This window comes from Armigeres subalbatus, chromosome 3, assembly GCF_024139115.2.
Source record: "Armigeres subalbatus isolate Guangzhou_Male chromosome 3, GZ_Asu_2, whole genome shotgun sequence".
Taxonomy (NCBI): domain Eukaryota; kingdom Metazoa; phylum Arthropoda; class Insecta; order Diptera; family Culicidae; genus Armigeres; species Armigeres subalbatus.
Window position 1 is genome coordinate 429,400,201 of NC_085141.1, and position 17,355 is coordinate 429,417,555.

Below are 17,355 nucleotides of genomic sequence, written 5' to 3' on the forward strand. Positions count from 1 at the left end.
AAAAAGTTTTCCGGAAAATCTCCAAAAGTTTTCCGAGGAAATTGTTAAGCGTATTCGAGGAAATTTCGAAGAGTTTTTCAAAGAATACTTGAAGACTTTATCTTGTAATATTTAAAGAGTTTTTTTTTCAAGTCCGTTCATTTGGTAGGCTCAGGCGTGTACAACGCTTTACGGAGCCATGGTTCTTTGTGATATATACAATCAATATTATTTTATTTTACAGTTAGTAAGAGAGTGTTAGAAGCCAAAGTAATCGTGGTAACTCGAGATTAGTTTAAGGATAAACGGGGCTTAGGATTTTGGATAATGGAATTTCAGCTTCTCATCAGGGCATTTGGCGTCAGGGACGATATGGCGTGTCATAGTGCTCAAGGAATGGTTCGACTGAAGGCATCTTCCGGATGGCAAGGGTTATGGAGCTCTACAGAACAAAAAGACAGAGGCTAAACAAAAAAAAACGTTGAAGAAAGAAAAAAAACAAAATATTAGATTTGAATGTCAGAAGTACGAAGAAAACTGTAAATGGCCTGCATATAGACAACATCACCATCTTCCAAAACACTTCGAACTTCCCTGAAGGGTTGTTTACATCGGGCCTCAAGGGTATCCAATAATTGCTCTCTGGAGGCTTCATATTCTGAGCAGAACAAAACTACGTGTTCGATGTCATCATAACAAGGTTTATTCTGTACATATGTGCGTTTAGTGAATAGTGATTGAACATAAGTCTCGACATCACGCGAATGAAGCCTCGACTTAAGTCCTCACCTTTGAACCACCCTCGCCCAAAAATTTTTGGAACTATGGAAAATAGCAACCGTGTAAGTACGTTGTGCGTCCAATAACCTCAGCTTCCTGTTCCCCCCCTTTTGCCAGCGAGTCTGCCTTCTCATTACCGTACATGAGCAGTACCGGGTACCAGAACAAAAGTTATCTTGAATGATTTTTCGACCAAAACACCCATCTTCTCTCTTATGTTTGTAAAAAAAAAGTCTGTTGCATGCTTAACAGCTTTCATCGACCGGAGTGCCTCGATAGAACTAAGACTATCCGAGAAGATGAAATAATGATCTGCGGGATTCTTGAAAACTATCCCCAAGCTAAACGTGCGTGAGTTATTCTTATTTCGACTCTTTGGTTAGCAGGCTTGAGCTGGACAAATTGGTGAGAGTTCGATTGTTTTGTTTAGATCACATGGTAAGTATCTAGTAGTGTATGTGTAGGTCTTGCTTTTTAGACATTGCATAGCATATGATTAATTATCACTTTCTATTCTTTCATATTCTGGTGAAATAGCTGCCATTCCAAGGCATTCGAATAAAACTCTGTCGCATGCTATCCTTGTGCAGGTGACAAGAGTTTCCCAAGAAAATTCCGCAGAGTTAACTTGGAAATTTCAAAGCGATTCCTGAGGATATTTTGAAGCGTTTTCCGATGAAATTTCGGAGAGTTTCCTAAAGAAATTCAGAATATGTTGTAAATGTAGTGCTGTAGTGTAAATGTAGTGCTTCTAAAATTAAGAAAATACAAAATAATATTTTGAGCTGCTCTTACTCAATAATTCTAGCAAACGAGACAAGCTGGGATATGAGTGTAAGAAGTGAGGAAGCTTTTGGTAACAGTTATAATGTGTTTAGAGATGACAGAGATTGTGAATGGTCCGAAAAGAAATCAGGTGGTGGAGTTCTGGTGGCAGTTTCCACAAGTTATAATTCAGAAATCATTGCAGTAACGAAATTTTAATAATTCGAGCACGTGTGGGTGAAAGTTCAAATGGCAAATGAGAATCATATTTTCGCTTCGGTATACTTTCCTCCAAACAGAACCAATAAAGATTTATATGATAAGTTTTTTTCTGTAGCTGATCAAATTTTGTCAGGCCAAACTCCTGAAACAAAATTACACATTTTTGGGGATTTCAACCAACGCAATGTAGATTTCATACCAGATATTGATAATGAAAACATTTTGTTTTCAATAGTTGGAGAAAGTGAAATTCTGCACTTTATTTTTGACAAAATTTTAAGCTTGGGACCTTATCAGGTCAACCATGTGAAAAATCAACAGAACTGTCATTTGGACCTATTGCTAACTAACATTTATGATGACTTTAGTGTGAACGAATTACTCACACCATTATGGAGAAATGAAGTGTTTCACACGGCAATCGAATACTCTTTGTTTTTACACGATGTTTCCCCACCTAATGACTATCAAATCGAGGAAGTTCTGGATTATCAAGCAGCTAATTACGAGAACATTAGAAATAAATTAAACATTATTGATTGGCAAACAACTTTAAGGAATGAAGATAATATCGAAAATGCTGCTAATTTATTCTACAGTAAATTGTTCAAAATAATAAAAGAAGAAGTTCCAGTTAAAAGACGTAGACGCTCTTTTTCTACAAAAGAACCAATTTGGTTCAATAGGCAAATAAAGAACTTAAAAAATCGAAAGCAAAAAGCGCATAGAAATCTCAAAAAAATTAATAATTCAAATAGTAAGGAAAATTATTTGAACATTTGCGATCAACTTAATATGGCGATGCACACAGCATTTGATGAGTATAATGCAAAAACTGAAGCGGAAATTACATCTTGTCCCAAAATATTTTTAAAATATGTAAACACCAAACTAAAGACTGACAATTTTCCCTCAATAATGTACATAGTAGGGAGGTTCAAAAAATCGATTTTGCTCCACAGTGCTCATCTGATTCTTTACCATGTTCTGAGTGTCCTCTGAAAATTTGAGCTCATTTGGATTAAAATTGATTTAGCACAAGCCGTTTCAAGTTTGCATGCAAATTAGTATGGGGAAATTTATTTTTTCATTATACTGTTAATGACGTTTCTACATTAAGCGCAGGTTAAAAGAAAACCTACATGGCTAAAAGGAATACTCAACAGCTTTCACCCAACGAAAACCGCATGTTGATTAATCGCCCCAATAATTACCCAGCCAACACAAAATCGCATATGTTGGCGAATAAGTATACATGGTGGAGGCGATACAGGCGCATGCCTCCATTTGACTGCATGCAAAATGTACCTATATGGCTTCCACTTTATACACTTATTCGCTATGATATACGATCTTGTGTTTGCTGGGTAGTAATCGATTTTAAGACGAGCAGCAATGTTGCCTGTTGATGAGTTATGCAATTAGCTCCAGAAAACCACGGTTTAGATTAAATTCGATTACTAATTCACGCGATTTTCACTGAGTGAAAGCTGTTGAGTATTTCTTTTAGCTATGTAGGTTTTCTTTTAACCTGCACTTGATGGGGAAGTGTCATTAACAGTATAATGAAAACATGAATTTCCCCATACCAGTGGCGTAGCCACGGGGGTGGTTTTGGGTACAAACCCCCCCCCCCCCCAGAGACAAAATTTTTGGAAAAAAAATGTTTTTCGAAAAAAAAATGTTCAGAAATTCACCCCCCCCCCCCCGACCAATTTTCTGGCTACGCCACTGTCCCATACTAATGTGCATGCAAACTTGAAACGCCTTGGGCTAAATCAGTTTTAATCCAAATGAGCTCAAATTTTCAGAGGACACTCAGAACATGGTAAAGAATCAGATGAGCACTGTGGATCAAAATCGATTTTTTGAACCATCCTAGTACATTGACAGCAAAGTGGGTACTAATTCTGATAAGATTTGCCATTTGTTTGCTGAGTATATCCGTGAAATTTACACTGAACACTCAGAAGAGGACCGTGATCGCGCGTTTTTTGATTTCTATCCTGAGTTCTCAAGCGATATAAGCGTCGACCAAATTAATGTTCTTGGACGCGTTAAAACAACTGGACGTAACAAAGAGTACCGGTCCAGATAGTGTTCCCCCCGTATTTTTGAAAACTATGGCGGCTGAGCTCACTGCTCCTTTGTTTTGGCTCTTCAATATGTCATTAAAATCTGGAGAATTTCCTTAACTGTGGAAAACTTACTTTCTGGTGCCGATTTTCAAGACTGGTAAAAAATCCGACATCCGCAATTACCGCGGAATCGCTCTTCTCTCCACCATTCCAAAATTATTCCAAGCAATTGTCAATGAGAAAATATTCAACCAAATAAAAAATAAGATCACTACAAGGCAGCACGGATTCTTTAAAGGTCGGTTGACAGCTTAGAACTTACTGGAATTTGTGAATTATTCTCTTGAAGCCATGGACAGAGGAAATCACGTTGAAGTTTTATATACGGATTTTAGTAAAGCGTTCGATAGAGTCGATATACCAATGCTTCTCTTTAAACTGCAAAAAATGGGAATCCAGCCTGGACTCCTTAAATGGCTTGAAGCATATCTGACCAGTCGCAATCAAATAGTTAGGTTCAAAGGAAAGCAATCTATAGCTATTCATACCTCCTCGGGAGTCCCGCAAGGCTCTCATTTAGGTCCACTATTGTTTATTTTGTTTGTAAACGACTTGTCCTTCATTCTAAAACATCTAAAAGTATTGATTTACGCTGACGATATGAAACTTTTTAATGAGACCAAAGACGCTGAAGACATGAACACATTCAAACACGAGATATTTCATAACTGGTGTATAAAAAGCTGCTACAGCTCAATATAAAGAAATGCAACTTAATTACTATAAGCAGAAAACGAAATATTACAATCACTTTAGGTAGCGAAATGTAACAAGATGTGATAGAGTAAGGGATCTTGGCATAATTATAGACTATAAGCTTACGTTCATTGACCATTATAATACTATTATAAACAAAGCCAATAATATGTTAGGATTCATAAAAAGGTTTGGCTACAACTTCCACGATCCATACACTATAAAAACATTATATATATTGCTTATGTCAGATCGATACTTGAATATTTCAGCATAGTTTGGTCACCTTACACAGTCACGCTCCCGTCTCATAAAGCACGATGCATGCTAATTAGTATACAAACATTGAAGGAACGACGGGAATATGCGATGGTATCTTTCTTTAATGATGTTATCTCGAACAAGGTCGACTCAAAGGCAATATTATCTAAATTAAATTTTTATATCCCAGACCTTTGTGAAATCGAACTCTATTTGCCTGTAGTAGTCATCGTACAAACTATGCAAAATTCAGACCCATAAATCAAACATGATTGACGACAATAAATAAATAAATAAATTTGATTTTTTTGAATATGATGGCGAAAACAATGTGAGAATTTAAAACAACTTTCCTTTCATATCTCAGAGGAAATTTTCGTGAAAATGCAGAAAAGCTTTCCGGTGAAACGTAGAAAAATCTCCCGCGAAAATTCAAATGTAATTTTCGTGAATTCAGATGAATTTGCTTTGCAAGTTAAAACTAATTTCACTTTCGAATTGAGAGGAAATTCCGGAGAACTTCACAGGTCAATTTAAGAAACATCCTTGGGGAAATTGAAAGAAAAGAAACGAAAACTAACGCTTAACTTCACCTGGGAAATGACGGTTGAAATTACTTTCGGCGAGACGCCAAAAACGCCGCAGCCGCGTACAATATTGTGACAATCGGTGCCGCCGATGATTTCTGGAACTGTGTGCACCTCTGCAAATGAAATTTCTGTGGAATTTGAGCAAAAGTTATGAAATTCTAAAAAAATCCCGGAAAAAAATACAACAAATCGTACAGAAAAATTAAAAGAATATTCATGAAGGAATTTTGTTTGATTAAATTCAGTAGAAGTCACTTTAACAATTAAAAAAAAGTTACGACGGAAATTTAGAAAAACATCCCTCGGAAATGAATTTCCAACAAAAAATCAAATGAATTGCTATTGTGATGTAAGCAGAATTGAAAATGAAAATGCAAATTGAAAATGAAAATGCAAAAAAAATGTGTTTTAGAATTTAAAAGAATTTCCTTTGAAAGTTGAAATGAATTTTCCTTATTTCCTTTGGAAATTGGAAATAATTTCTTTTCAGAAGAAGACTTTCCTTTATCTTGAAAGTTCAGATAAACTTCCGTAGGAGATGCAAAAAAATTTCCCTTGAACATAACTTTTCTAAAATTAAAATGGATTTTTTCGTGGTAATTCAGTAGAATTTCCGTTGGAAAATCAAAGGAACCCTTGGAAATTTAGAAGATTTTTTCTAAGAAGTATGGAGTATTATCTCAAAATGTGACGTGGAAAACGTGGCCGCCTAGCAAAATTACGACAAACTGCACCGCCGACGATATTTGAGGACCAACATTCACCTCCACTTTTCCGTCGTCCTCCGCAGCTTAGCGGTTACTAATAAGACCAAATTCCTAATAGTATAGGCACATAGCAATCAATTTTTAAAACAAAATCTCTCACACGCATTGTTTGTGCAATGTCAACCGAGTAGGATGAGTATTTAGTTTTGTCTGGCATCCTCACAGGTGGCGAAACAAACTGATTTTAAAACCCAATCCAACAGTAAAATAAAAGTATTTAAAGGTAATATTTATATTCAAAATTCACATAAATAAAGAAAAAAAAACCGAACCTACGATCGTGATTGTCCTTGATAAAACTAACTAAAAACCTAGAATACAAACATACAAACTATTTTCAGAACGTTCAGAAGTTGTGGTCTACCTTTGTTCTGCAGCGCTGTTCGAAAGAAAAAGTCAATTAAGTGATCGCAACTGTATTCAATATCAAGCAAACACCAAAAAACGTTCATCACATGGCTCACATTTTATTTCAATTTTCTTGCATAATACTACTATTTACAACGGAAAAGATTGATTAAAACAATTCGACCTGCTATCACAATGTTCTTTGTATTCTGTTATTAATTTCGCACAATTTGCAATTATCCCAAAAAATGAGTGAAGTTGTTGCTCCATTAAAGATCCAATTTAGCGATCTTCTCTGAGCGGTTCCACAAAATTACACACTGGGCACAAGCTAATGTCGTATGGTTCGATTATGATGAACACTTTCACTGAACCGCGTACATATCATTTGCATGATAAGCATGTCCTCCATAATTGGCTACGTTAAACAGCCTCTGATAGCTTCCATCCATCTGGGCAGGAGTAACTGGGAGGACCGGCATCATCATATCCCTGAAATGGTATGAACAGGAAGAAACAGAAAAACAACATGTTAACAAAGCATTTAGTAATCACGAAAAGGCACAAAGAAGTGCTGAAGTCATTCATCCCGAATATCAAGAAAAACAAAACATCGCTGAGAGGTGGCCATCGGATTGATGATTATTAGCCACAACAAAGCGTGCTCGCAGCATCATTCATCGTTTTAACTTTACGATTGAAAGCAATATTTGTGGTTATAGCATGAGACATAATATTGCATTACAGAATGGGTTCCAAACATGCACAACAAATCAGTGAGAGTAATGTGTGGATAAAGTCATCCAGATGATACATAGGACAGGCTGCTTCCAAGAATGGTTTGAATTTAGCACGTGCATTGCCTTACATAAAAAAAGGACGTGTGTTTCGGTACACATAGTTTCACAGTTGGAAACGAGACTTACAAGCAAGAAAATAGCACGCCTGAATTACATCGAAAATTCTAATTACAAACACATGTTGTATGCTACGCTACTTACGGTCTAGCCTGCGGTGTCCTGTCCCGTTGTCGCCTATTTTTGAACCAGTTAGACACTTGTGTCAGCGTGAGTCCAGTTTTCTTGGCAAGTGTTTTTTTCTCATCTGGCGTTGGGTATCGGTTTCTTGTGTAACAATCCTTCAGGGCGTTGCGACTCTTTTCCTTAAAACAGTAAACGGTCTCTTCCCCATCCCAAATGGTTTTCGGCAGAGGGTATTTCTTGCGCAATCTGTACTTGTCAACTGCGCCGAGTGGCCGTCCTCTCACTTTTTCCGCTTCTCGATAGTGTCCTTTGAACCATAAATTCTGTAGATCTGGATGATATTTAGGGGAAAAGAAGTGTGACTCCAGGAGAGCGTACAGCTCGTGAAATGCACCTCGATGGTACGCCACCAAACACCTGGCCCTGAGCAAACTTTCATTGCTGCTGATCAGCTCATTTTGGGGTATACTCCATAAGAAAGTAGCTAGCTTTTCTATATCACCTTGTTGCTGCAATGCTTCACACATGCACTGGATTTGTTCTGGACTGAAACTCAAAAGTTTCCTATCTACTTCATTGTTGTTCAACTGGGGTGGTATATTTTGGAGGAATTGTACGTTATTCGAACCATCCCGCACATTGGAGGGGTGCACTTCGTTCACAGCTTTGCCTATCGAAGAAAAGACTCGGTTGATTTAGAACTCATTTTATTGAAAACTTATTGCTGTCTACCTGTGTAATATGCAATCTCCGGTTGCGAATGGGCTTTAATAGGATAAGCGTTTTCGTTATATTTCCTTTCATAGTCCTTGTCAGTAAATTCTTGTAGTTTTTCGGAGAAGAATAGGTTCTTCATAGAAGTAGTAGCATCTCGATATCCTGAAACAGTTGAACGAAAAAAAAACCATGACAGCTTTACATCTAGGAAATTGTTAGCAATCGTGTTTTATAATATCTAGTTTTTTTCGTCAAGAATGCTGAATCAAGTGAATCAGATTGAAGACTACATATTATTAAAATGAACTCATATTGCGTCATTAGATAAGAAAACAGTGCAAAAACGTTCCAAAAACGAGAAATATTCTAACCATAGGCACTGGAAGTGTTAATCAGACTCAGAAAGCCAACATATGCAAATCAAGTTGAATAATTTCACATCTTAAATAACTATTATGAGAGCTTCCAAAGCATAGCATGGTTAAATCCCAAATGTGTTTGTGTTTAGAACTAAATTTTACAGTCGAAGTAGAATTTTCTAATCAAAACATGAATCAGAATGACTGTTTATGATACGTATGCACATTGATGCACTTATCGTAGCGCCGTACCCCAAAAAAAAAACGCGGTTACCTTTTTTCATTCATTATTTATGTGAATTTTAAAATTTGTAATGTTCTTCACTCAACTCGGTTACTCTCGATCATGTGGTTTAGTTGGATTTCAATTTCACCCTTAGTCAGTACGTTGCGAACGCCCGTGGATATAATATGTAGATTTTAAGTCTAAGTAGGAGAACTGTTCCGTTTTCCATCTCACTGAACATATTTTCATCTATCGCAAAACAAAGCAATACAGCACCAAATTCGTCGCTTCTTTTTGCTAACATACGTGCTCACTCTCACTGCTGAAAAAATTACAAAAATGAGATACAAATCAAATTCCTTTTCATTGCTTAGTTTTTCATGAGATGAAGTCCAGGAGCAGTAACACTATATGTTAAACATTAATATAATTTCTTTGCTTCAGGTAAAATCGTGAGATACAAAAGAAAACTGTTGTAAATTTATAAGAAAACTATTTTGAGCTTTTAGTTGAATGTCTTCACTTGTCATAAGACGAGTTCGCTCTATCCCATTTAATTCCATCACTTAATTGTAACTTCAACCCTTCAAACCCTAGGACCGCCTTTAGATAGGGTGCTTTGATTATTTTTTGTAATATTCAATTATGCAGATATTAAAAAGTTATTTTTCCACAACTAACTTTTTCAATAGTAGGAGGTAGGAGTAGGGTAGGTATTAGTTGATTACGACCTTTAGCGTTATAACCCCATGAAAAAAATCACAGAAAATCAAAGAAAATTCAGGTGGTATTCAGGTGGCTGTGAAAAATCAGAATACCAACCGTGTAAAAAAAACATCAGGTGAATTCAACTTGTTACACGGAACATAAAAATTAACTCTGAACATTTTAAAATTGCAATAAGTCAACAATTAATGAGAATTTTCAAACTCTAAATATGTTGAAAAAAAAAAATAGATTTAATCAATTAAAATCAAAAATGTAAAATTGATAAAACAGCGAATTAAAAAAAATTGATTGCCCAAAACATGTTTAAATAGATTTTAGAAAGGAAATTAGTGATTTACACTGAAAACAAAAATTTGGGTTTGTTGAGGGTTAACAGATACGTATTTCGACCTCAACTGTAAGGCCGACTTCAGTGTCTCGTACTTAACTCGACTTAAAAATATCATGAATCATGGAGTTTCCAAAAGCAATTCAACGCTATCTAAGCTCGTGGAATTCACTAAAAAAAACTAGATTAATCCACCTACCGTTGGTGATGCCTTTCTCGCATTATTAAAACAAAGAGAAAAAATATCAGAGAAGTCAAAATATCACTTTAAGAGAATAGATTTCACTACTTTCATCAATTCACATTTATTGGCGTTCAATTTAATGCATTGCAAAAGCTTTAAAACATTTTTTTTACGATTTTGACTTTTCTTTTTCAAAGCAAAAAAACAAGTTTTTTAAACTACTTCGGAATGCTATATATTCAAACGTATTGCAATATATTGATATTATTAATATTGATACGTATATCTCAAATCACTTGGATATTCACTGCAAAAAAGTTAGCTGAATGAACCAGCGGTAACTAACCATGCCGAAAAAAAATACGCTCTGTAATCTGTTTCCGAAACATGAAGAGGTGCTCTCTCGGAAGACCTCATCAAACACCATAGAACGACCATTAAACGACTCTTTCTATTTTTTCTTGGCATCTGATTGCCACATTATCAAGTTTGAACGAACTCAATACTGTTGTTGGGCTGTTATCCTTGGCTGCATGTATTCAACGCATAAAGTAAGCCTGGACTTGAAGATACTTGTAGGAATTACTCCTCAAACGAACCATTTTGGAGAGCTCTCACTTAGAATACTGAGCACATGTGGAGCAATAAACACAATAATTCGATAAAATGTTTGATTCCTACACACACACTGGATTCTGTATTGACACCATTTGCCTTTTCTTATTTTGCACCCATCCTAAATGTTAATTACTATATGTGATTTTTCTTTGAATTATTTAAGACTTTTTGAAACATGTTGCGAAGATTTTGGTGGCAAACTGGAGTCACACGATCAAAAATACAAGCGAAAAAAATCTTATAAAATAGAATCCAGTGTATTCAGATATTTTATCTTGATTCACCTCGAGTTTACTTAAAAAACGAGTACCCTTTGTTTATGAAACAACATCTTCCACAAGTATCTATTCCCTCGTTTTTAAGAAAAGTATGAATACACCAATTGCGGAGTGATTTGTGATTTGGGCGTACACAAATTTCTGTTTTTACACGATTTATTGCCCGATTATAATTTACATTATTTTTTCAAAGCTACAAAATTTTCTCAAATTTACGCAATTTTTAGGAAATATCTGTGGTTGCGCCGCTGTTGTTATCAGATTATAAAAAGAGAGAGGCCATAGTATAGAATACATTCACGACATATGTTCATGGTCATCCAAGAAATCCCTGAAGTAAGACCTTAAGGTCTACACGCATAATAAGAGGTCAGTCGGCTTAAGTTAAATGTGGAACATATCCTTGGTGGCACATATAATAGAATGCATTCATGTTTATGGTCATCCAAGAAATCCCTAAAATAAGGACTAAAGGTCCTGTTAGCCTGTTTCAAATTTGAAACATGCCCTTCGTGGTACAAAGGCAAAATACCAGTTATGCTGCTAACAGTTGCTTTGTCGTCGTCATCATGCCGTTTTTAACGATGGATCGGAGCAATTTGACTTCAACATCAATATCAATATCAATACCTTGAGGACACACTTAGAAATTTCTTGTATGACCAAGAATAATTGTTGTGAATACATTCTATTCTATGTTTCACAAAGAGCATGCACCATATTTACAACTGTCAAAATAATCTCCGGTTACGCGTAGCCCATAAGGTCTTATTTCAGGGATTTCTCAAACGACCCAGAACATAGATTCTAATATTTGATGCCGTAATTGGGTAGTTTAAATGTATAAAAAATGTTGCTTTTCGTACATAAGGTTTTTAGCGAGCCCTACTGAACCCTACCAAATCTGGCACTGACTGGAGCAATGAATCTTATATAGCGTACTATGCACTTCAAATCAGCTAGGGAGCAAATTCGTAGAAGACCCTGTGCATCATTTTTTCGTGAGTGATGTCCAAAAAACAAGCATTCTACTCTTAAACGATTTCTTCAAAATATGCGATTTATTTTTCTACGTTTTCTCGAAAAAAAAATCCAGGCACGCATCGACCGTATCAAAAAAAGAACTCAGTGTACAGTACATGTAGGGGAACTGTTCCATTTCCCATCTCACTGAACATATATTCATCTCATCGCAAAACAAAGAAACACAGCACCAATCTCGTCGCTTATTTTTGCTAACACGCGTGTTTACTGCTGAAAAAAATCACAAAAATAAAAAAACAAACCAAATTCCTTTTCATTGCTTTGTTTTTGATGGGATCGAAATAGGAGCTATGGGATGAAGTGCCGAACCGTTCCCCTATTTGTAAGCGAACAATTGGGTTATCGTTTTTGTCATATAGTATCGTTTTTGTGGAACTTATTCTCATAGCTGATAAAGGAATGCTTATTTTATCGGATACAAGCCGTGATTTTTTCAGATAGTGATTGTTTTGGTCGAAATTTACATTCTAAATATTTGTTTACAAAAGCAAGTACTCCCAAATTGCAAATCGCTCCAGTATTGCAGTTTATGCGCAATATACACCCCTGGAAATAATTATAAGGCATTCGCTGAATTTCATATAAAATGGTGTGTTCGACAATATGTTTGAGGAGCCAAATCTCGATTTCTAGCGATTAGATTAGGGACATCCCAGCCTAACATGACTTGAAATTTCAGAAAATATATAAACCTTTTATTCAATTGAATCTAAGACGAATTAAGTACTCTCCATTTATTCCATCAATTAATTTTCGATATCCTTGCATGATATCTATAATTAATTGGTGGAATTAAATGGAGAGTACTTAATTCGTCTAAGACGATTGAAATTTCAATTAGGCTCAAAAGGCTCGTTTTAGTTGGAAATGAAAATAATTATTAAGTTACTCCACTGGTATGAGCTCTATACAAATGTGGTGGTTTTAAAATTATTTCCAACTAAAACGTTCCTTTTCAGTAAACGTGCCTACAAAAAAACCATCATTAATTGAAAATTTAGGTAATTTTAGGCTGGCATGCCAAATATGTCCTCAATCTAATAGCTAGAAATCGAAATTTTGGTCCTCAAACATGCCCATTTTGTAAATCAGCGAATGCCTTATAATTATTTCCGGGGGTGTATGATAATGCCCGCATTCAATGTAAACTCAGCCATATTTCAAAACAAAACTTCAGGAACGACGTTTGATTTATGATGCTAAACTAGAAGCAATTAACTTCGCTTTGGAGATAATTCCCGATCAGCTAGTAGATAGTTATTTCATCTTCTCGAATGGTTTTAGTTCTTTCGGGGCACTCCGGTCGAAAGAATCAGCTAAGCACGCATTTTAAAATCTTAATAAAAAATTCCGGGTGGATCATAGCATCCGGTTCAATGGAGTTTCAACGACTCAAAACCGGCCATCCAACTTGTCACGATCTACCCGGCCTAGCACCCCGGTGGCGCAAGCTCCCTTAAAACAGATCTTCTGTAGTTATAAGCTTACGGCTTGTTCGCGTACCACTCAAGTTATCCTTGGCGTCGGACCTATCCTACTTCTACAGATGGTGGAATTTTCCTTCCTTTTGCCGATCACCAACACTTTAGTTTTATGATGGACTTATGCCAGCTTTTTCTCACACATCTAGTTTCAACTATTTCTACCGCCTGTCCATGGCGCGTATTCCTAGGTTAGTCGACAAAGAGAACTATCTCTTGCATTCGTCTATTTACCAGATAGAGCTTGAAGTATCGAATATAACTTGTGTTAATATAACTTGTGTTAAATATATACATTTCATTTCATAGATATAGGACGACAGTTTATCAACAGAGACTGCCAACTCCTCTGAGAAGTCTTCGGCAGACAGATGACAGTTGTTCGCTTACTCGTTAATGGCTGTTCCATTAACGTTGACAAAATTATGTCCAAGGTGATTCTGTGCGAGCTGATAGTGTTTCTTCAAGTCGCGTCAAGTACGAGACACTGAAGACGGCCTTACTGTTGAGGTCGAAATACGTATCTGTTAAAGGTACAATAAAGTAGTGGAATTAAATGGAATTGTACAAACTCGGCTTATGACAAGTGTGTACTAAATTCGGCGGCCTTTCTGCATGAGTTATCAGGAGATCCGCCATGAGATGAGGCTTAGAATTTAATGCGATGTTCAATTTCCAGAACAGCTTGACCAAAGCGTTTGTTAACGATAAGGTTGTAAGTTGCCTTTTGTATATATCACACTACGGCAAATTCAAAAGATGGTATCGAGAAGAGTTTCATTATGGTCTTAATCGCCATTACCTACTAATATATCCGGAAATCGGTTTCAGTTAAATTGAACTTACGAATCACTTCTTTGTGAGGCGTAAAAAGTTTGATAAGCTGCGGAGCTGCAGGCAAAGGCATAGGATTGTCAATCCGAAGATGCCTACAAGGTTGAAATAGATATACACACTTTTCATCGTGTCCGATTCACGACGTTTTTTATTCAAACTTCCATAGTATAGTCATCGATCTCATATGTTTTATCCACTGATGATCAAAAAAATTTTTTTTTTAAATTCGAAGTAGGTAAAAATTGCACCGGAAGAACTAAAATATCTCATGACTTCGTAATTTATGCATCTTAGCGCTCAAAAATAATTATTAATTCCACGGATACTATTTTTCTGATTTGAAATATGGAATCTAAGGTGCATACTCCAGTTTAATGTAGACAAATTAATCTTTTTTGTGGTGCTGAAATTGTAGTAGATATATGGATTTTTTCAAATGAGTTACATATTATTCGCTTTCAAATTTATAAGCTGCAAAATTCTTAAAAGTTTTATTTATTAGCTATAAAGCAATTGAAAACGTATTTTCTAGGTAATTCTACAATCGTTCAATTGAGAAGCTTAAGTGAAGAACTGCAGAAGATTTATAAAAACTCACTATAATAAAGATTATAAAAATGGAGAAGCTTGGATTTCGCTTGATCAAATTGTATGTACACAAAAACAAATTGTATGTTCTTATTACAAAACGCCTCTCATGAAGAAGCGATGATTTTTTATTTGTAGTTTTTTTTTCTCAATTTATAAATTAAAAAAAAATCCTTTGAATAATTTGACAAAATAACACTTTGACAACCATTGATTTGTACTATAAAACAAATACAAAACAAATAAATCACATTTATTTTAATGACAGTTATGTTCATCAAACTGCACATTTCTCTTGTAACAATAATAATCAAGAAATTTTATATAAAATCAATCATATGGGAAATAAAAATCGAACTGAAATGTTCTGTAAGTGATGAAAGTATGACATCATGCTTCCTATTTGACAAATTATTGACTTGAAAAAAAAATGAACTTGCTTCAATCAAACGTTTGTCTATATCTATACAACAGTAGGCTCCTTTGAAATTCCAGATCGAGATAATATTTTGGGACTATTAATATTACTATTTAATAAGCTCCTATACGCATTTCAATTATGTGTCATATTTAAATAAATTCAGTCCAACCGTTGTTTGGTTAGCCGTGAGATTACTTTTTCTTCGTTGGCTGATTTGCACCGTGTTTCATTTCTGCTGACGCTTTCTACTAATGAATGTTTTCTTCAGACTCAACATGTTCTCCAATTTCAAACGAAACTGTATCATTCATCACCCTAAATCAACCTCGATGGCAAATATGGCATTTGAAACTAACCATTCTGCGACAGATATAAGCTTTGATTAGTTCCAAAACTGTTCAATGACTGGCTCACACCATCCGATCCGGTAGAGTTAGAATCCAAATCAGCTAACGGGGATAATCCTGAGGTATCCATTTGAGCCGGAAAATTTTTGCAGCTTTCGGTTTTTCACACACTGTAATCCAGTAAGTAAGGTAGGGCACTGATTTTTTTCTAGTCACTCGGGTTACTCATTTTCAATTCACGCGAACCGATAATTTCACAGCTGCTGCGTTTGAGGTCCTGGCAGAAACTAAACTGATTCAAATAATGCCTTCATTCATAAGCGTGCAAACCGTTCCCGTTTCGCTCTCTCTGCTAAATTCTCCCTTCCTACATCGACTGGATCCCAACGCACTTCTTTTTGCTGCTCAATATCGTTGTCAACGGAACCATGCAGATTCGGGCTGTGCATGTGTTAGCATGGTTAGCATTGCACAGACTATGAATTCCAAGTGGACGAGTAAACAAATGCGAAACACGAAACCTTTGTAGAGTTATAGAATGAAGTGGCTATAAGAAGATAATATAAACAAGTAAAATCGTAAAATTGACTAATTATGCTGCGTATTGCACATTCTTATGCTATCGTCAAGGGCAACGGAGCAGAACGCAGAACGGAGGGATGATATGCTCCGCCCCCTGTGCCTTATTCTCCACAGAGAAATTTATGCTTACAGGCGGGTTTGGTTTCTACGGAGTTGATTAATGGATGATATCTTTATGGCATACATTTGTTTTCATTTTACTGATTATAAATATAACCGACAATAATCTAGATTTAACTTGTAATTTAAGAATTTTTGTTATTTTCATGTTTCAATGTGCTTTATTCGTTTCTAGAATATTATCTCTCATACAAAAAAAAAGGTTGTAGGATTAACCCAAACACGATTTTTTGCTAAAATATACAAAAATCTCATATAACAATCTACCCGAATTTAAGAAATCTCGACCAACGCAACGTTTAAAAAAGACGTAACAGCCAAAATTTATATAGCTATATACACAACTACCCACCGGATGGCAGATTTTAATAAGTTCTGCATAAGCACCTTACAGAAACTGGCATATATACAGTTTCTGGCATATATACTATTCCGGAAGTGGGGGCCCTCCTTAGCCATGCGGTAAGACGCGCGACTACAAAGCAAGACCATGCTGAGGGTGGTTGGGTTCGATTCCCGGTGCCGGTCTAGGCAATTTTCGGATTGGAAATTGTCTCGACTTCCCTGGGCATAAAAGTATCATCGTGCTAGCCTCATTATATACGAATGCAAAAATGGTAACCTGGCTTAGAAACCTCGTAGTTAATAACCGTGGAAGTGTTTAATGAACACTAAGCTGCGAGGCGGCTCTGTCCCAGTAGTGTGGGGATGTAATGCCAATAGGAAGAGGAAGGAAGACTATTCCGGAAGATTTCAATCTTTGGCTTTATGAGAGTGTGTGTAAATCCGCGTAGTATGTGCTTTTCAATAAAATTGAAAGACTACTTTTGTTTGCCAAAGGTTACAAATCACTTATTTCGAGATAATTGTACCATGATAAAAAGGTCAACAGTTGCCCTTATTATTGTTATGATATTTAAATTGTTGAGGTATTGGAGTTTCGACCCACAGAGCTATACATTCGTTT

The 17,355-nt window shown here is 35.9% G+C and overlaps 1 protein-coding gene across 1 annotated transcript; it reads right to left on the minus strand.

Annotated features, from left to right (window-relative positions):
• Window positions 1–6,654: 6,654 nt before the first annotated feature.
• LOC134224494 (homeobox protein six1b) lies at window positions 6,655–15,987 on the minus strand. Its single transcript, XM_062703858.1, has 4 exons — window positions 15,696–15,987; window positions 8,262–8,408; window positions 7,548–8,199; window positions 6,655–7,038 (listed from the first exon to the last, which is right to left on the minus strand). The coding sequence occupies exons 1-4, from the start codon at window positions 15,814–15,816 to the stop codon at window positions 6,912–6,914; spliced, it is 1,047 nt and encodes a 348-aa protein (XP_062559842.1). The 5' UTR covers window positions 15,817–15,987; the 3' UTR covers window positions 6,655–6,911.
• Window positions 15,988–17,355: the final 1,368 nt, after the last annotated feature.

What these genes read in the sequence shown, in the direction of transcription:
- LOC134224494 (XM_062703858.1), bottom strand. Translation starts at nt 15,816, where the DNA reads ATGGATACCTCAGGATTATCCCCGTTAGCTGATTTGGATTCTAACTCT. An exon ending in CTTATATCTGTCGCAGAATG is followed by an intron (nt 8,409 to 15,695) that starts GTTAGTTTCAAA and finishes CAACTGTTTCAG; the next exon opens with GATATCGAGATGCTACTACT. An exon ending in GGAGATTGCATATTACACAG is followed by an intron (nt 8,200 to 8,261) that starts GTAGACAGCAAT and finishes TTTCTTCGATAG; the next exon opens with GCAAAGCTGTGAACGAAGTG.